This window comes from Sinocyclocheilus rhinocerous, unplaced genomic scaffold (assembly GCF_001515625.1).
Source record: "Sinocyclocheilus rhinocerous isolate Xijiao unplaced genomic scaffold, SAMN03320098_v1.1 scaffold697, whole genome shotgun sequence".
In the NCBI taxonomy this organism is placed as follows: Eukaryota; Metazoa; Chordata; class Actinopteri; order Cypriniformes; family Cyprinidae; genus Sinocyclocheilus; species Sinocyclocheilus rhinocerous.
In genome coordinates, this window is record NW_015664033.1 from 1503895 (window position 1) to 1524996 (window position 21102).

Sequence of the window (21102 nt, forward strand, 5' to 3'; positions counted from 1 at the left end):
TTTAATGTATTATCTTAATTATGAACACACTGGTTTGTAGTGCAAACAGTTTTACCGTTAACTGGACCCTGTTATTCTTCTCGTTACTTCCCTACAGCAGTTAATGAACCGGAAGTCTCACACATTCACCAAAAACAGCTTAACTTACTTCCGCGTTGAAAAATAAGGCGGATACTAGTGTAAAAAAATATCACGCAAGCGTGCTGCTGTTGGTCTTAACATCGACTAAAAGGTATACACTGCTTCAGATACTGCCACTTTGCATTGCAAGTGCCTTTTCAGACTATATAAATAGCATAAAACTCATTCACGCTCAGCAAATTGAATCATGCTCATGCATAAGCACACATGAACCTCTGAGAAAATAAAAGGCAATCTGTGTTGTAATTGCAGTGCACACACAGAGTTGACTTCACTGTTCATAAACACATTTAAGCTTTAAATGACTGATGATCAACAACCTGAGGGTCAGAATATTGCACTGAACTTGAAGGGAAGTCCTTAAGCCAGTACTAAGATACTCTTTCAGGAAGCCTAGCTGTCTCCCTGACTCTCTGTGGGGCACTTCACAACAAATCCACAGGCTCACAGCTATTATGATTTGTGTGCTTTGCTGAAGATGCAAATTGGGTGTAATTGTATTTGGCACATTGTCAACTTTGATAGCGCCGCTCTCTGTGTATTTTACACGGTGTTTTTTAATTGAATGACTGAAATTCTTCATGCAGCTAAGATGTTCTAGGGCTATTTTCCTATTGTTTTGAATAGTTTGCTTCTGTGCTGAGGATATGGGCATGTGAAACAAAGGAATTATGTTGCAGTACCCTCAGGAACTGCTTCTGAATTAAGTGTCTGCAGAGACATTAACACCAGCTGCCCTCCAGTACAGAGTCAATAACCCTGGTGGCGGGCAGGCAATGATGTCTTGTTCAGTGCTTCAGTTGCTTTCTATCTCGCCAAGGTCAAACACAGTGTTTCTAATGAAAACTCAGTTAAGGTGATGGCAGACATGGGCAATTGGGAATCTGCGGTACAATATATGGCATAAATGAGAAATAAAAAAAGAAACTGGTTGATAATTGCTGGTAATTATATTAAAGTAGAAAGATGCAAAATAGAAGAATTGTCACTAGTGATCTCAGGTATTAGAGTAGTATCTCTATGGCAGAGGTTTTCAAGCTGGTTCTGGGGAGCCCAGGGTGCCACAAGGGCATCCTGGGGGTCCGTGAAAAATTTTAGAGAGAAAAAAATGGCAGAATGTACTTTTGTGGCTGTGAAAGTTAACGTGCAATATAGATAATAATGAAATGTGTTAAATGAAATGATTTTGTATTTTTACTTTCATATTCAGTCAATTTGATCACTAAAATAGCAATTCACAATTTTATTCTGCTTTCTCAAGACATTACATAACGAGATAATTGCAATTATTGTATTGTTTTTCTTTAACAAGAAAACAAGAAAATCTGTGTTTTTTCTTCCACAAAACTGTATGCAGATTTGTTGAAATGCTATCTGGAAAAATATTTTTTTTTAATAAAAATTGCTTCATATCATATCACATCACATCAGGGATAATCATATGAGTGGTTTTGGCATCAAAAAGTTTGAAAACCCCTGCTCTAGGGTTCTGTGTATGGAGTGAGAGATTTGATTTTATGGGTAATAAGTGAACACTTTCGGATATACGACAGCTGATTGGCACCAGAACAAGACACATTGTCATAAGATATCCTCCACATCTAAAGTGTGGGTGCAGCATCTGAACCACACAGCAGCTGGCTGTGAGTGGAACTACAGAGAAGTATTTTGTTCCCACTGCTAAACACAGTAATCCTATTTTGAAGAGGTCTATTTGAAGGAGAGACACTCAGTGCCTTAGAGTGCTGGGCTACAGTGGTTTTGTTACTGATCTGGGACATATGAGAAGTTACAACTGTGTTGAGTGCTGTTTGCGGCATGCGTGCGAACAGGGGCGGTGGCAAGAGTCCGTCTGTGCTGTAATACAAGAGGTGCACGAGTTTGTGTTTGTAGAGACAGAGCCGGTAGAAGCCAAACGTCTTCTTTCTACTGTAATACAAGCAGTGCATGAGTGTCTGTACATTGACAGTTCACTCTCGTCATAGTAAGGCGTGTGGTTGTTTTGCATAAGGGCAAGTGGGACATGAGGGGTAGGTGGTAATCTGTGAATGAGAATTGGCTTCTTGCCGAGGGGCCATTCCCACGGAGACTGTTCTTGCATTCATAACTAGCTAGACGTGTGCAGTGGAATTGGAGCATAATGCTGATGCCTTGACAATTTGATCTGTTCTTAAAGGAATAGTTCGTCAAAAATGTAAATACTGTATGACTGTTTTTCATCTGAACACAAAATAAGATAATTTAATGAATATCCGGTTTGGTGAATTCAGTATAATGATAGTGCGTCATGATAGTGCGTAACGCAGTACTTAGCTGAAGCACCTTAACAGCCTTAAGTCTTTTTGGTTATGATGTGACAAGCTTTGCTCATCAGTATTTGGCAATTATCTACCATTCTTCTCTTCACCTCTCAAGCTCTGTCAGGTTGGAGGGGGGCACTGGGGCAGACACACATTTTCAGGTTTCTCCAGAAATGTTTGATTGCGTTCAAGCCCAGGCTCTGGCTAGACCACTCAAGGACATTCACAGAGTTGTTTATAGGCCACTCTTGCTGTGTTTAGGTTCATTGTCCTGTTGGAAGGTGAACCTTCTGCCCAGTCTGAGGTTTTGAATGCTCTGGACTAGGTTTTCATTAAGGCTATCTCAATATTTTGGGGCATTGAGATTTTCTTCTACTCTGTCGAGTCCCTCAGTCCCTGCCGCTGAAAAACAGCCCCACAGCATGAGGCTGCTACCAGCACACTTTACTTTTGGGATGGTACTCTGCAGGTGATGAACAGAGCTGGTTTCCTTCAAACAAGATGCTTGAAACTGGCTTGAAACAAGCTCTCTGAGCTCTACAGGCAGTTTTTTTTTTTACCTCAGGGCTTTGTTTTTGCTCTGATATGCATTTTCAGCTGTTAGACTTTTTATTAAGATGTGGGTGCCTTTTCAAATCATACCCATTCAATTGAATTTGCCACAGGTTAACTTCACTCGAAGTGTAGTTTTTTATTTTTAATAAATTGCAAAGATAATTGTAAAAAAGTAATACAATATTTAAGCCATTAAATCAGAAATATAAAGTTTTTAGCATTATTTTCTATATAATTAATGCCAGTGTTTTAAATGTGTTACTTAAAGTATATTTTTTTAGCTGGACTGAACTGTAAAGGTGGCGCACAGGATGATGATGATGATAATGATGGTGATAACAGAATTTTTTATTTTGGGGAGAACAATTCCTTTAAGTGACTTCACACAGAATTTTTTGTGTTTTTCTTTGTAAACATGCACTTAGTGGACGTATTTAACCACTGCGACATGCCTCACTGAAGTCCGATGCTATGAGCGCCATGTTTTCGAGACACTGTGTCAAGTTAAGAGAAGTTCATTTTGATTCATTTCCATTCCACTGAGTCTCAAACGTAATGCTTGTGGCGCGAGACTCTTGAAAACCAGCGAGACACGTCGCGACTGTCAAAGACGTCGCTCTAGTGTGCATTTAAAAACGGCACAAATGCACGAACATGTCTTGCATGAACGGCCTGCTGCGACTTGGTGTGAGCTGCTGAGTGATGGAGCGATGTGGGATTGTTTGTTCTTTTATATTCTCTCGAACTCCTACTTCTGTTCTCTCAGTCTGCTCTTTCCTCCTCTCATCCTCCACCTCGCGCTATTTCTCATGCTTACAACTCCTCTTCTCTTTTCACAGTGTGTCTCTGGGGATGATGCCGTTGCCGCTGGTGCCACTCTCCCTGTCGCCATGACGATGCCGCTCAGCCCCCTCTCCAGCGACGAGGAGCAGCAAAGGATGCTGGGAAACAGTCAACACCTTTATCCAGGGGCGGAAGAGGAAGAAGAAGAGGAGGAGGAGGAGGAAGAGGAAATGGATGATGACGGCATGGGCGAGGAGGAGAACGGAGAGCTGGAGTTGGATGATGAAGAGGACGTGGACGACGAAGATGACATCAGGCGAGGACCAGGGCGTTTGAGAGGAGGCAGGGAAGAGGGGCACAGGCAAAAAGGCACAATGGCTGGACGACTTCCAGGAGACAGACCGCTACGACCCGGCAACCCGGGCCACACGGCCAACCCGTATTCGTCCAACCCTGGACCCGCCCACCAAGCGCCGGCTAATCAGCAGCAGCCGCAACAGCAGCGGAAGCTACGAGAGCGAAGCTCAAGCAACGCACCTGACGACACACACATAGCTATGATGGTCTTTCGAATTGGCATTCCTGATATCAAACAGACGGTTAGTCACATACACACACACACACACACAAAAACCCACACTTGTTTTCCAATTACCCACTCATACGCTATGCAACATCCGTCTTTTTCTAACCATGCCTGGTTGAACCCACAGCATACATATTAACCAGGCAGTCAGAGCGCCGCCGAACACCGTTCAAAGAATCAATTGAGTGAATACTGGGAGTGATACAAGTTTATGACAAGTATACAAATCTAAAAAAGGGGGCACGAATGAATTACACAGACTTGGAAAAGCTGTTCTCAAGCGCTCAATGCCATCTCAAACAGTCTGGCGCATGTGCTCTGCTATGGCAGGTCAGAACTTGCTCTCCCAGATACCTCTTGGTCAATACACAGGACCTCTGCTGCACAAAAGACCTGCTATACTTACACTTTCTTCCCTAGCAGTACCTTATACATATATAAAATGTGAATAGACTTTAAAATAGATCCCAGAGCGCAGCAAGTTGCCAGTAGGTGGGCCACACACTCAACAAACACACATTTAGTGCTGCGGCTGCCACCACGAAGCAGAAGTGTCATTAGCACTTTCAATAAGTTTGTTTACATGCACTTTAAAAGTTGGGTTTTAGTTGGTCTAAAGGCTGGAATACATTTTCGATTTTCCTTCGATTTACCGTCTGGACAAGTTGACGCTAGTTGCCGAAAGTCAGAGCAGATTTGAGCTTGAACTTTTAAACTATACAATATTTCACACTTCTCTTGATATGGTATATGGTTTTACTGGATTCTGATTGCTCAGGAATCTATATTTAAATATGGGCTGACGCTGGCTGGATCTGCTGAAATTGCCCTCCAGCATACTCTCATACGGTCTGTGTGCGCTTGCATGAGTGTGTGTGCTTGCATATGTGTGTAAGTAGATTTTATCCAAACTTCTCCTCCATACAGATGTGCAAACCTTGGCAAAATTGTTTTTTTTTCCCCAGATAAAGCAAAAAGAAAGAGCAAAAGAGAGAGAGAGAAGAAAGCAAAATGAAAAAAACAAAATAAAGCAAGGGAAAATAAGTACAGGGACTCTAGTTAAACATCCAAATGGCAAAAATCCTTCCCAAACAAAATCCTGTAAACAACTGTATGACTTTCAAATAGAAACAGACTCAAGGTGACCTCAACGGTTTTAGATGGAGAGAAAAGGTGGGGAAAAAAGATGTGGGTTTAAAGTAGCCCAGTAAAAAGCGTGTGATGGTGTTCAAGTGAAGCTCTTTTTCACAAGACAGATTAAGCGGTTCAGTGGTTTGAGGAATGAAATCACTACTGCTGTAATCTGTTTATTGTACACCACAAATTAAAGCAGGCACTTTTAATTCAAAGTCACTGTGGACATGTTTGCCGAAAGGGATACAAACGATGGCGCTGTTTCCTCCAAGACCAGAAACACACGACAGCATCTAGTACTTTACAGTATGTACTGTATATAGTTGTGCTTCATTCCTTTGAATGACAGTACTGAGGTTTACTTTCCCATCATGCTCCCTGGACCGTCCTATAGCTGTGGGCAGTTGCAGGAGATTAATGATTCATGAATAATGATTATGCTTGATAATTGAATTAAAATGGGTAGACCTGGGCCCAGAGTGTTCTTTCAGTGGAAGTCAAACTGAAGGCAATTTTGCTGTCTCGCTGCCCAGTTGACCAGTTACTCAACAGAGCATTTTGATTGCCTTCTAAGGCACCGTAATATCATTTATGCCAGTGTTATTTTAGTATTGTATATATACTGTTATAGTTTTATTAATATTTTGAATTATCTTTTATGTTTATATTTTTAGTGTTCATTTTAATGTTCATTTTTTTTGTAATTTTATATGCTTTTGTCATTTTTAAATTTTTATTAGTTGTGTTTTTAAATATTACTAAATAGTTTTTATTGTAAATTTTTAAATAAATTTTTATTTCAGTTTTAGTTTTATATCAGTTTTAGTTTTCAGTTAGCAATTTTAGTTTATTTTAGGTAACAACATTTTTTGTCTAATATTTATATTTTATTATATTATATTTCAGTTTTACTTTGATTACCAAAACTTTTTAATAGTTTTAGTTAAAGGGGTCCTATTATGCTCTTTTACAAAGTCTTGATTTTCTTTTGGGGGTGTACTAGAACAGGCTATCATACAAGGTTGTTCGAAAAACACATTATTTTTTCACATATTTTACATTATTACAACACCTCTCTCCCCAGTCTGGCATGAACGGCTCGAATAGTTCCTGAATCAAATGAAGGCCCGCCTTCTGAAATACGAAATGTGCTGTGATTGGTCTGATCAAGGCAAGGCAAGGCAAGGAAAGTTAATTTATATAGCACATTTCATACACAATGGCAATTCAAAGTGCTTTACATAAAAGAAAAGAAAAAAAATAATCACAACAATAAAACAAGGAATTTAAAAACATTGAAAATGATTAAAACAATTGATTTAAGAAGTTTAAAATGAATTTAAGAAAACGATTATACATAGAATATAGTGCAATCAGTTCGGACATCGCACAGTGCTCATTCAATGAATGCACAGCTAAACAGATGAGTTTTGAGTCTGCATTTAAATGTGACTAATGTTTTAGCACATCTGATCTCTTCTGGAAGCTGATTCCAACTGCGGGCGGCATAATAACTAAAAGCAGACTCCCCTTGTTTTGTGTGAACCCTTGGTATTTCTAACTGACTTGATCCTAATGATCTGAGTGGTCTGTTAGGTTTATATTCAGTGAACATATCTGCTATGTATTTAGGTCCTAGGCCATTGAGTGATTTATAAACTAGTAAAAGTACTTTAAAATCAATCCTAAATATAACTGGAGGCCAGTGTAAGGACCTGAGGACTGGTGTGATATGCTCAGATTTTCTGGTTCTTGTCAGAATTCTGGCAGCAGCGTTCTGGATGAGCTGCAGCTGTCTAATGGTCTTCTTGGGAAGGTCGGTGAGGAGACCATTACAATAGTCCACCCTGCTGGTGATAAAGGCATGAACAAGTTTCTCCAAGTCTTGACTGGATACAAAACATCTAATTCTTGCAATGTTTTTTAGATGATAGTATGCTGATTTAGTTACTGCTTTGACATGACTACTGAAACTAAGGTCTGTCTCCAGAATCACACCAAGATTCCTGACTTTATTTTTAGTTGTTTGACCCCTAGAGTCAAGGTATGCATTCACTTCATCTTGAGAACTTCATCTCTGTTTCCAAATGCAATGACTTCAGTTTTCTCTTTGTTTAACTGAAGATAGTTCTGGAACATCCAACTGTTAATTTCATCAATGCATTGGCAGAGGGAGTAAATGGGGCTGTAGTCATTTAGCGATAAGGCTAGGTAAATCTGTGTATCATCAGCATAGCTGTGATAGGCAATTTGGTTCTTACTCATTATTTGACTTAGTGGGAGCATATACAGGCTAAACAAGAGCAGTGCAAGAATTGAGCCTTGTGGGACTCCACATGTCATGGACGTCCACTTATGGCGCTTTTCCACTGCATGGTACAGCACGGTACGGTTAACTTTTGGAGGGTTTTCCACTGGGTACAGTACCTGGTACCTGGTACTTTTTTCAGTCCCACCTCGGTTGAGGTTCCAAGCAAACCGTACCATTACCAAAACGTGACGTGTAAACTCTGTCGATCACTGATTGGCTGGAGAGAATCGTCACTACCTGCGTCACTGAACTTGCGACAAGAGACAGAACAGAACCGCTAAATTTAAATCAGCACAGCCAGCCAAGGATTGAACGCAACTGTTTTGAAAGAGCGTACCTTTTTTAACAACCAAAAAAATGGCTGTTTCGTTGTCTGTTGAGGAAGTATATACGTTCCTCTCGTTGATAGCCAAGGAGCGGGTCCAGCGAGAGCTTGATGGGGCGACGTGGAATGAAAAAGTTTTTCAGGAGTCGCGGCAGTAGAGGAGGCGCAACCATAACGACATGTGAATAATCCCGTCCACTCTAAAGCGGTACTAAACTGCAGTGGAAACGCAAACCGAGCCAAGCCGAGCCGTGCCGTACTGAGCCGTGCCGAGCCATACCACGCAGTGGCCCAGTTTTCTAGAAGTATGTTATGATCGACAGTGTCAAACACAGCACTGAGATCTAGTAGTGCCAGCATTGCCAGCATTGAAGAATCAGAAATTAAGCGAATATCATTTATTATCTTAATGAGTGCTGTCTCTGTGCTGTGATGCGGTCGGAAACCAGATTGAAAATTGTCCAGGTATCCATTTGAGTTTAAGTATTTGTTCAGCTGATTAAAGACTACCTTTTCAATAATCTTGCCTATAAAAGGAGGACATCGCACAGTGCTCATTCAATGAATGCACAGCTAAACAGATGAGTTTTGAGTCTGCATTTAAATGTGACTAATGTTTTAGCACATCTGATCTCTTCTGGAAGCTGATTCCAACTGCGGGCGGCATAATAACTAAAAGCAGACTCCCCTTGTTTTGTGTGAACCCTTGGTATTTCTAACTGACTTGATCCTAATGATCTGAGTGGTCTGTTAGGTTTATATTCAGTGAACATATCTGCTATGTATTTAGGTCCTAGGCCATTGAGTGATTTATAAACGAGTAAAAGTACTTTAAAATCAATCCTAAATATAACTGGAAGCCAGTGTAAGGACCTGAGGACTGGTGTAATATGCTCAGATTTTCTGGTTCTAGTCAGAATTCTGGCAGCAGCGTTCTGGATGAGCTGCAGCTGTCTAATGGTCTTCTTGGGAAGGCCGGTGAGGAGACCATTACAATAGTCCACCCTGCTAGTGATAAAGGCATGAACAAGTTTCTCCAAGTCTTGACTGGAAACAAAACATCTAATTCTTGCAATGTTTTTGAGATGATAGTATGCTGATTTAGTTACTGCTTTGACATGACTACTGAAACTAAGGTCTGTCTCCAGAATCACACCAAGATTCCTGACTTTATTTTTAGTTGTTAGACCCCTAGAGTCAAGGTATGCATTCACCTTGAGAACTTCATCTTTGTTTCCAAATGCAATGACTTCAGTTTTTTCCTTGTTTAACTGAAGAAAGTTCTCGCACATCCAACTGTTAATTTCATCAATGCATTGGCAGAGGGAGTCAATGGGGCTGTAGTCATTTGGAGATAAGGCTAGGTAAATCTGGGTATCATCTGCATAGCTGTGATAGGCGATTTGGTTCTTTCTCATTATTTGACTTAGTGGGAGCATATACAGGCTAAACAAGAGCGGTGCAAGAATTGAGCCTTGTGGGACTCCGCATGTCATGGACGTCCACTTAGACTTATGCTCTCCTATACTCACATAATAACCTCTCCCTTCTAAGTATGACCTGAACCATTTGATTGCCATCCCAGAAAGCCCGACCCAGTTTTCCAGTCTCTCTAGTAGTATGTTATGATCGACAGTGTCAAACGCAGCACTGAGATCTAGTAGTACCAGCACTGATATTTTGCCAGATTCAGAATTTAAGCGAATATCATTTATTATCTTAGTGAGCGCTGTCTCTGTGCTGTGATGCGGTCGGAAACCAGATTGAAAATTGTCCAGGTATCCATTTGAGTTTAAGTATTTGTTCAGCTGATTAAAGACTACCTTTTCAATAATCTTTCCTATAAAAGGAAGGTTTGATATTGGTCTATAGTTGCTCAATATGGTGTTATCAAGATTGCTCTTTTTCAGAAGGGGTTTAACAACTGCAGTTTTCAGGGAGTTTGGAAAAGTCCCAGAAAGAAGTGAGGCGTTCACCACTTCTAAGAGATCTGCTTCCAAACAGTTAAGCACCCTTTTGAAAAAATATGTGGGAAGTGTGTCAAGATAGCAGGTTGACGATTTAAGGTGCTGTACTATTTCTTCCAAAATGTTGCTATCGATTGCTTAAAAAATAGACATAGTATCTTATTTTTGATATTGTGGTTGAATCTGTCTAACCTCTGCATAACTTGGGGATGTGCTAATCGCCTTCCTGATATTATTGATCTTCTCAGAAAAGAAGGAAGCAAACTCATTGCATTTGCTGTCGGAGAGCATTTCACTGGCAATCTGACTTGGGGGGTTTGTCAGTCTCTCAACAGTAGCAAAAAGAGTGCGAGTGTTGTTTAAGTTACTGTTTATAAGGTTTGAGAAGAAGGTCTGTCTAGCTGTGGTTAGTTACACATTGAAAGAATGAAGGCTGTCTTTATAAATGCTATAGTGAATTTCAAGTTTTGTCTTCCGCCACATCCGCGCAGCTTTTCTGCATTGTCTTTTCATACTCTGTACTGCTGTTTATTTTCTCCAAGCTGATTTTTGTCTGCCAGTCTTCTTTCTGACTTTCACATGAGCAATATCATCAATAACATTCTTAACTTTTGAGTTAAAGGAATCAAGGAGAAGATCAATAGAGTCTGCAGAGATGCTTGGTGTTAAAGATATAGCCTCCATAAATAGCACACTGGTGTTTTCGTGAATGCATCTCTTTCTGACAGAGACAGATCTAGATTCAGTGGTAACAGAGATCAATATATCAAAGAAAATACAAAAGTGAACAGATAGTGCTATGTCCTCAATGACAATGGATGAAATGTTTAGACCCCTACTGATGAGTAAATCTAGAGTATGTCCCCGATTGTGTGTGGGTTCATGCACATGCTGAATCAGGCCAAAAGTGTTTAAAACAGTTATACTTCTTGCTGACTTTCACAGGAGCAATGTCATCAATAACATTTTTAACTTTTGAGTTAAAGGAATCAAGGAGAAGATCAACAGAGTCTGCAGAAATGCTTGGTGTTAAAGATATAGCCTCCATAAATAGCACACTAGTGTTTTCGTTAATGCATCTCTTTCTGACAGAGACAGATCTAGATTCAGTGGTAGCAGAGATCAATATATCAAGGAAAATACAGAAGTGATCAGATAGTGCTACATCCTTAATAACAATGGATGAAATGTTCAGACCCCTACTGATGAGTAAATCTAAAGTGTGTGCTCGATTGCGTGTGGGTCCATGCACATGCTGAATCAGGTCAAATGTGTTTAAAACAGTTATAATTTATTTTGTAGTTTTGATTTCTGCATTATATATTAAAATCCCCTGAAATAGCAAAAACGTCAAACTCTGAGGAAATCATTGATAACAGTTCTGTGAACTCTTCAACAAAGGCTGCAGAGTATTTTGGAGGCCTGTAAATAATGATAAATAGAATGTGTGGAGCACCTTTCAGCACAATCCCTAGATATTCAAAAGACAAGTACTGATCAAATGACATTTGCTTGCATTGATAGACATCTTTAAATAGAGCAGCTACACCTCCACCTCTCCTAACAGTCCTGCAGACACTCATGAAAGTAAAGTTAGGAGGGGCTGTTTCATTGAGGACTGTTGCACTGCCATGTTTCGTTTAGAAACATAAAATCCAGGTTGTTTCTGGTTATTAAGTCATTGATCAGAAATGATTTATTTTTTAGTGAGCGAATGTTCAAAAATGCTAACTTGATGGCATTACTTTTTGTCTCTACAGCAATCTTAGTTTGATGCATAATAGGCCGCAGATTAGATGGGTCAGCCGTACGGCTTGAGAAGGCCTTAGACATAAGAGAAATAGAGACAATAGAGAAAGCTACAGGCACACTGGGTTCCCACTTATTCTGTAAACATTTGTGAATGCTGCTGCTATCGAAAGAGTGGGAGAGTTTGGTCCCAGCATACACCAGTTCCTCCATTTTCTGTGAGAAGCTTAGAAGTGGAGATGCTGGAGAGAGGGATAGTGTGTCTGGTGAGCGGGGCTCTGGCTCTGGTGATTCCAGTGGCTGATTGATAAATGCGATGGCGCCGCAGACGGCAGCCTCAGTGTTTGGCTCTCCAGTGTTTGTACTGTTTTTGTTAATTTTTCCTGTTTTTTGTTTCTCAAACACGATCAGTTTTACCAGGGATGAGCTGCTGAACATTCGGCAGAACACACCACACAATCTTCTACCGGATTTCGTTTATTCGGACGTTTTGCTGAACGTTGTACTTGGCGGAGCAGCTGCGCTGATCATGCTGTTCCGAACGGCGCAGACGGGGGAAGATAGCCTCGGAAGCTGATATGAAGTCCTGTGGTCACTCATACTCTGTCCAGTTGTGTGTGTGCCATTCAGGTTGAGTGGTTTGGTACACACTACTGAAAGGATGACGGAGGGAGAAATAGATATTGTCCTTTAGCACTCTTGCACCAAGTTTGTTTGGGTGGAGGCCATCCAGTTTAAACAGTTGTCTATGGCCCCAGAAAAGATTGAAGTTGTCGATGAAGTTGACTCCTTTTATACTGCAGGTTCTTTGTAGCCATGTATTCAGCCCAAGCAACTGTGAAAACATGTTAGTTCTCCTTGCTGGGAGTGGTCCACTGATGAACGACTGAACTTCAAGTCTTCGAAGTGTTTCAAGGAATTCACTGAAATCCTTCTTAAGGAGTTCTGACTGCTCTTTTCGAATATCATTCTTCCCCACATGGATGATGATTCGATTTGCAGTCTTATGCTTCATTAGAATGTTCAGAAGTTCCTTGTTTACATCAGAGACGGTTGCTTGAGGAAAGCAGCATGTAGCTGTAAGTCCTGCTACTGATGTTATGCTAGTTGATGAGTCCTGGGCTCAGCTGCACTCTGAGCTGAATGCCGCTGTCTGCACAACATTGAGCGCCTGCTTGTAGCGATGTTAGCTGCTGGGCTGATACGATCCATGTTCAGTCACATTTGGGGATTCCTCACTAGGGTTGCAAAGGGGTGGAAAATTTCCGGTAAATTTCTGGAAACTTAAAAAAAAAAATCCCTGGAATATTCCAAAAAATCCTGGAAAGTTCCCAAAATTTCTGGAATATTTCCGAAATTTACTGGAAATGTTCCACCTTTTTGCAACCCTATTCCTCACCCACATTCATTAATGCTTCAAATCTGTTCTCAAGATGTATAGGGGGTGGTAGAATACCAGTCTCGCTCCCTGTTTGTGCCGATTAGTCGATCGATTAGTCTGTTGATCAGTTTCGGCTTGTTCCTCTACACTTGGTTTAAACTGTTGATATTCACAGGACTCACCGGCTGTATGCTGAGGGGGTCCGTGATGACGATCTGCTGTGTGTTCCGCCGTTTTTTTTTTCGTAGTATTATTCCAGTCCCGTGAAGTTTTTAGTTTTAGTGTTTCTGCCAAAAATGGCAGATGCTTGTTTGAGCACTGTGTTGATCTGCTGAAGTTAAAATCTTAGAAAAATCTGAGTAAAGTACATAAACAGGGAGCAAAGCGCAGAACAGTAAGCAAGAGCGTCCGAACAGTAGCGAAGCCGGAAGTAGATCAACACCAATTTATACATAATATAAATAGTTATTGTGAGCTGTTCGAAATTGCTAAGCAAATATTTAGAGACTTTCTAGGTAATTTATAATTTAAGTAATATTTTTTCTAGGGGGAAAAAAACAATCTTGTCAGTCGGAAAGCATTTTTATTCTTGCAACCAACTGCCAAACTACACACACAGGATTGTGGGATATCTGCATTCAAATATTGACCAGATGGAGGCATTTTAGTAGAATGGATGTTACTCAAACAATGGATTTGGACATGCCCGATGAGGGAGCATATTCAAGGTTTCGGCAATTTTTTTGTGATTTTTCTCTTTTTATTCTCAGTGTTTGTAAAAACTAAACTGTATCTGCTCTTGCTTTTTTACTCTTCCAATGTGGGATTGTATAATTAATGTAGGTGTGCATATGTGCATTAGTGCATTAGATAGATGAAACAGGATGGCAGTGAAACACCTGGAGGTGATCTGAGCTGCGTCGAAACACCCTGCCAAACATTTTTCTTGTGATTTTAGCCCATCTGCAACACCCGCCTGTGCAAAAATGATACACGAGTCAAATGCTGCAATACAGTGATGCATTCATGATGTATTGGGTTATAAAATTAGAACCAACTTTTAACAGTAATTTTGATTAACATAATTTAAATCGTATTAAAAGAAAATTAAAATTCACTGTATCTATTTTCTGTTATTGATGTTATTATGAATGTTTCATCAATGCATGTTTAATTTTTTGTATTTGTTTTGAACTTGTAATTCTTCATCAAAATGTCTTAATCCAGTCTTCCAATAAAATGTCAGTCTTCTCTCTGATGATGTATGCCAGTCTTCTCCAATCATTTAGTCTGCTAGAAGTCTTTCCTACAGTTAACCTCACATTCAGATCACCCTCCATCCAATCAAGAAACCATAGTCCTTTCCCAACTTTTTTCTTTTTCAATAATTCGTTTCACTTGGACATGCATCACAATATGGAATAAAAGATCTGTTGTTACTTCCATTACATTGTGACTAATTAGTCATTAATACATTAAAGAAGGCAGTCAGGTGCGGAAAACTGTAAATGTTATTTTATTAAAAATACCTATAATACGTTTCATCTGTCTTTGAGATTCTCTTTCATGTCTTTCTCTCCTATGTCTTCCAGATTTCTCTTTTGCCTCAAACCATGTCCTTTTATGAGTCTCTCTCTCTTTTTTCTGTGTGGAATAATGCGTCTGCATAATCCCAGTACATTAGGCCTGCTCTACATACCAGCTAATTCACCCTCAATAAACTGCAATTGCTCGTTAATTGTGGTTTAATGAGTTCGGGGAGAGACCGGAGGTGCGCAAACAACCGAGCAAATGTAGGGCCACGGGAATGCCCACTCACCCCGTAATGCACTAAATGCTTTTGGACACAGATTTGCCATCAGACATCAAGCAGTGACCCAAAACAGAACTAGAATTGTTTAACGTACAAAATGTACTTGAAATCAAACATTGAAATTTATTAGTATTATCACAAACTGCATAGGAACCATATGAAGTGATAGAAATAGTGAAACAGATGTGTTTGCAGTGTAGGGCGCTGAACCCTGAGGGGCATCAGGGCATTATCAGAGCGACCCCACATCTCACACTCATTAACCACAGAGTCTGCCTGCAGCTCTATGAACCAGCGATCGCTGAGAGAGCTGGGGGCAACAGTGAAGAAGTAAAGATGGAGGGAGAAAGAGAGTGAGAGGCATGGAAAGAGGATAGGACAAGTCAGGGAGGGAAAGTATTGCTAAAGTGAAAAAAAGAGTAACAGTATTTTGCTTATTTATCTTAAAGGGGTCATTAACTGAGAAATCAAAATTCCCTTGATCTTTTAATATACGTATATATAAGAGGTCAATGTGCTATAAAAATATTCTATAAGTTTCAGAACTCAAAACTTTCTCGTTAGTCTAAAAACAGCTTATATTGAAGCCAATCTGCTAACAGGTTGTGGAATGTGCCACTTTATGATGTAATAGTGTGGCTAAACAGCACTTTCGCAGAAGAAGATCAACACCTGCTTCTACATCACTGCCTGTTTAGCCCTGCCCACCAATTCACGCATGTAGTAAATGCAGATCTATTCATAAACCAAACAATAAACTTTATTTGATGCACTTTATTTTTCACAATTCAACGCAGGATTTTCAGAAAGATTGGAATTAAAAGACAATGCTGTGCCGACTATGTTGGATTCAACAGTAATGTCTCACCACTCACATCAAGTGTGAGTAACTATTTTTATTACGTGATCATTATTGCTATGTATGTTATTACAGATCGTTTGATATGTACTGAGTATTTATGTGTTTTTGACCTAAATCACAGCAGCGTCCATCTATGAGGAAAGTACGCTGTCAAACATACACAACTATTAGCCAATCATAGCAGTGGGCGTTTACTTCCGAGTCTACAATCCACCACGCCTTCAAACAGAGCGTTCTGATGAGGGGCTCAAAACAGGACAGAAAATAGTCTATTACTTATAAATTATGATGTTTTTTTGATGTAAAAATCTTGAAAACCATAAGTGGACCTCAGAGAACAGTACAAAATAATAAAAAGGCAGTTCATGACCCCTTTAATGTTTTTTATAGAGGTGTCTTCTGCTCACCAAGGCTGCATTTATTTAATCAAAAATACAGTAAAAACAGAAATATTGCAAAATAGTTACAACAATTTCAAATAACTTTTATTTTTATACATTTTAAAATGTAATTTATTCATGTGATTTCATAGCTGAATTTTCAGCATCATTACTCCAGTCTTCAGTGTCACATGACTCGTAGAAATCTTTCTAATTTGCTGATGTGGCATTCAGTAAACATTTCTTTATTATTATCAGTGTTAAAAACAGCTTCATAAATTTTTGGAAACCATGATACAATTTTTTTCCAGGAATCTTGATAAATAGAGTTCAAAAGAACAGCATTTATTCGAAATAGAAATCTTTTGTAAATGTAAAAATCTAGATTAGATGTATGCTTTATAAAAACTGTTTGCCAATGTCAAAAACACTGAGTTAGAAAACATTTTTTTTCCAGTGGAAAAGGAAGATGGTTGAAAATTATAAGTATGTGTTATTGTGAAGACTAGACGGGATGGGAGTGGTCACTGGTCATGAAGATGGCAGTGATAGAAGAGAGATAGAGGAGTAGGAGGAGGCAGTGAAGGTTATTTCCCTATAGATCTCATTAAAGTCTACTAATCCCCCCTGCTCTTGCCCTGCAGAAACGGGCCTGAGGGAGCTGCTAGAATGAGAGAGAGACACATGGAGGGTTACATGAAACATTGTACCAGTCAAACACGAGTAAACACTTTAGTAAGACTACAACGCCACATAATGCTTGCATATAAGACCGTTTCAAATTACAGCAATTATTTACTTTTTATCATTGGGAACAGTTATATTTTTGAGCATATTTTCATGGTAATTTATTGAAATAGTGGTCTTTCCCTGATTAGTTTCTGTATGTTACTTAAAAAATATCACAGAATAAAGTCACAATTATACGTTTCTATGTCCTTATTGAACACACCATGTAAACATTCACTGATTTTAAGATGAGTTGTTGGTCAGAGCTGCCCAGCCTTTAAAAACAATATAAAATGTTAAGTTTTCAGAAGCTGGGTGATGCAACAAGGCAATAAACCAAAACATAGGAGTATATTAGCAACAGAATGACTTTGACAGAAGAATACACGCCTTCTGGAGAGGCCCAGTCCTGACCTCAACCCAACTGAGATGCTTTGACATGACTTTAGGAGTGTGATTCACTCCAGACATCCCAAGCATATTGCAGAGCTGAAACAGTTTTGTAAAGAATAATAGTGCCGAATTCCTCCTGACCTCCTGCAGGTCTGATTCGCAATTACAGGAAACATTTGATGGAGGTTATTACTGACAAGAGCGTTATTAAATCCAACTATTCCGATTCTTTTTCCACCCTGCACTGTGAATCTTTACATAGTATGTTGCAGAAAGACATGAAAACATGTTATTTGTTTAAGCAAACTATGTCCATTGTTGATTAGATCAATTGTATAATTGCATCCCAATCGCTAGCCAGTCACCAGCTCAGTCACCTTACCACATAAAGGACTCCATTTCCCAGTATCCCGCCTGCTTCACGCCTGCACCTGATCCCCAATCAGCACACCTGCCACCATTCACCTCATCACCTACGGTATAAAAGCAGTCGCCCTTCACTCCCTTATTGTCTGGTCTCGTAGTTGGTAACCCCTACATGTCATTGTTACTACAAGACACTTACCTGACTCAATTACCTGCATTTCCCCAGTCATCATCTGTCTTCGTTCATCTTCATCAGTGTTTCCTGCAAGGAAAAGGGCCAATGAACTATTAGGATCAAGCTAAGTTGACTTATCTCACCAGCTAATGTGATACTCACCTGCTGATTCTCCGTTCTTCTGCTTCCTTTAGTTTATTTCAATAAATACCTCATCACTTACCATTTACTCACCTTGTGGTCTCCTTCTGTTCTATGACAAGACCAGACCCCCAATATGGATTATAATAATGACTCTCCTGAGGAGTATCTGCTCCTCCATCTCCGCCAAGATGGCCGTTCTTTGGAGAGTTACGTGGAGGAGTTTGTGGAACATGTCCATCGGGTGATTTGAAGTGATTCCGTTCTGAATCATGTGTTGCTGAATGGGCTGGATGACAATTTGCTAATCATCCTTGTGCTTCCGGATGTTTATGAATTGTCTATGGTGGAATTTATTAATTGAGTCCTCGAAATAATGGGTTCCAGTTTCTGTGTTGGTGACGCAGACGAAGATTCACGTAATGTATCTCCAGTTCCTTTCTGTGGCAGGAGGATCGCTCCAGTTCACCCCAAGCCCCCACCTGAATCTTACACATCCTTAGTCTCCCCTCTACAGAGTACTTCTGTCCTGATATCCACTCCATCCAGTTCTTCGTCAAAGTCATCACCTATCATGGCCGCCGATCCGGAGTCCACTCCAATCTATGAGTCTGCCCAAAGGAGGAGGCACAGGAGGAAGAAATGTGCCTCTGCAAGTCCAGCTCCTAACTACCACCCAGTGTCTTTTCTGACCCTGTAATCAACCCCCGAGTTCGCTCCAGTATCGGCTCCAGCCCATGAATTCGCTCCAGTCCTAGAGTCCAGTAATGAGTCTGCTCATTTCATCAAGTTCAGTCCACGATCCACTACAGTCCAAACTAATTCAGAGTCCGTTCCAATTCCAGAGTTCAGATATGAGTCTGCTCCGACCCCAGGATTCAGATCATCTCTAGTCCCCGACCAGAGTCGAGAGAAGGCTTGCGTTCCAGAGTTTTGTTCAGAGAGGGCTCCTGTTCCCGAGTTTAGACGAGAATCCTATCCAGACCATGCACCCATCTCAGAGCACAGCTCCAGATCAGCTCAAGCCCCCGACCAGAGACGAGAGAAGGCTTGCATTCTGGAGTCTAGCCCAGAGAGTGCTCCTGTTCCCGAGTTTGTCCCAGAGAGGGTATCGGTGCCAGACCAGTGTCCAGTGCGGGCTCTAGCCCCTGACCAGAGTCCAGTGCGAGCTCCCGGCCCCGACCTTTTTCCAGTAAAGGTTCAAGCCCCAAACCAGAGTACAGAGCTTTCTGCAGCCCTCGACCAGAGTTCAGTGTCGGCCTCAGCCTCGGATCAAGGTCTAATGTCGGCTTCAGCCCCTGACCAGAGTCCAAAGCAGGCTCCAACCCTCAAACAGAATCCAGAACAGGCCCCAGCCTTTGACCAGAGTCCGGTGCAAGCTCTATGCCCTGACCAAGGCCTGGTTCAGGTACAAGTCCCCGACCACAGGCCAGAGCACATTTCAGCCCTCGATCAGAGTCCAAAGCTGACTTCAGCCCCAGACCAGAGTCCAGTAAAGGCTCCTGCCTATGATCCAAGTCCTAGACACACGGCGGTGAATAGTCAGGGTGAAGGACTAACTTTAGTTCCCCTCTCTAAGAAATCTAATTTGGTTATCACGGCCACGAGTGCTGTTCCTTCTTCAGTCGAATTAAATGTCCTTGCCACAGCCAGGAGAGCCATTCCCCTCGCTGTGAGAATCAGCTACCCTATCACGGCCAGGAGAGCCGTTGCTTCTTCAGTCAGATTAAGTCCCCTCGTCACGGCCAGGAGAGCCGTTCCTTCTTTATTCAGATTAAATGTCCTTGCCACGGCCAGGGGAGCTGTTCCCCTCGCTGTAAGAATCAGCTTCCCTATCACGGCCAGGAGAGCCATTCCTTCTTCAGTCAGATTGAGCTCCCCAGTCACGGCCAGGAGTGCCGTTCCCTCTTTAATCGAAAGAAGTTTCCCCGTCCCGGCCTGGAGAGCCATTCCTCCTTCAATGGAAAGAAATTCCCCAGTCACGGCCAGGAATGCCGTTCTGTCAATTCCCCTCGTCACGGCCAGGAGAGCCGTTCCTTCTGCTATGGAAAGTAATTCCCCAGTCTCGGCTAAGAAAGCCGTTCCTTCCATGAAGTTCAAATCCCTAACCTCGACTCCTGTACTCTGGTGGTCGCCCGCTCCAGATGGCCCTTCAGTGTCCGCTCCTCCAGAGCACCCTCCAAAGCTCGCCCTAGGTCCTCCCACACGGCCGGCGCCTCCATGGCCTCCCGAACGGTCGGCGCCACCATGGACTGCCGACCGGCTGGCGCCTCCCTGGCTCCCTGAGTGGCCGGTGCTTCCTCTGACAGTCAAAAGCAAAAAAAGATTTGTTCACATATGTAGGCCTATATGAACAATTTCTTTCCCCCTTGAGGGTTTTCAGATGTAAAGTAACACAGATGCTGATGTGTGTGCAGCAGTGTTAAATGATTGTTAACATGCTTGGCCATGAAATCTGAAACGTTGGTTTCCACTTATTTACATTACATGTACATTAAATGGATATGAGGCCCAGTCTCACAAAAAAAGTCACCGGAACAGAACAGTTAAACCAAACTATTAGATCAAAGTTGCCTTTTTTTATCTTTAAAGGGGCCATATGATGTTGCTAAAAAGAACATTATTTTGTGTATTTGGTGTAATGAAATTAGTTTATGTGGTTTAAGGTTAAAAAAACACATTATTTTCCACATACTATACATTATTGTTTCTCCTCTATGCCCCGCCTTTCTGAAACGCGTCGATTTTTACAAAGCTCATCGGTCTGAAAAGCGAGGTGCGCTGTGATTGGCCAGCTATCCAGTGCGTTATGATTGGCCGAATACCTCAAGCATGTGACGGAAATGTTACGCCCCTCACCATACTGTCGATGCCGTGTCCGGCCGGAGCGACGACTCAGCGACCAGCACGGATCAGCTCCAGGCATGACGAAGCAGATATCGTCCTCTTTTGGAAGACCAAACAAAGTAGTTTCGCTTTCACAACGAAACACACAGCGTCTTCACGACATG

At 41.2% G+C, this 21102-nt stretch overlaps 1 protein-coding gene across 1 annotated transcript in view; it reads left to right on the forward strand.

The window, feature by feature from the left end:
* Window positions 1–21102, forward strand: part of LOC107729430 (SH3 and multiple ankyrin repeat domains protein 1-like) — a 121545-nt gene that overhangs the window by 32779 nt on the left and 67664 nt on the right. Inside the window, 1 exon segment of the mRNA XM_016539916.1 lies at window positions 3836–4378. Coding sequence (XP_016395402.1) covers window positions 3887–4378 — 492 coding nt within the window. The 5' untranslated portion in view covers window positions 3836–3886.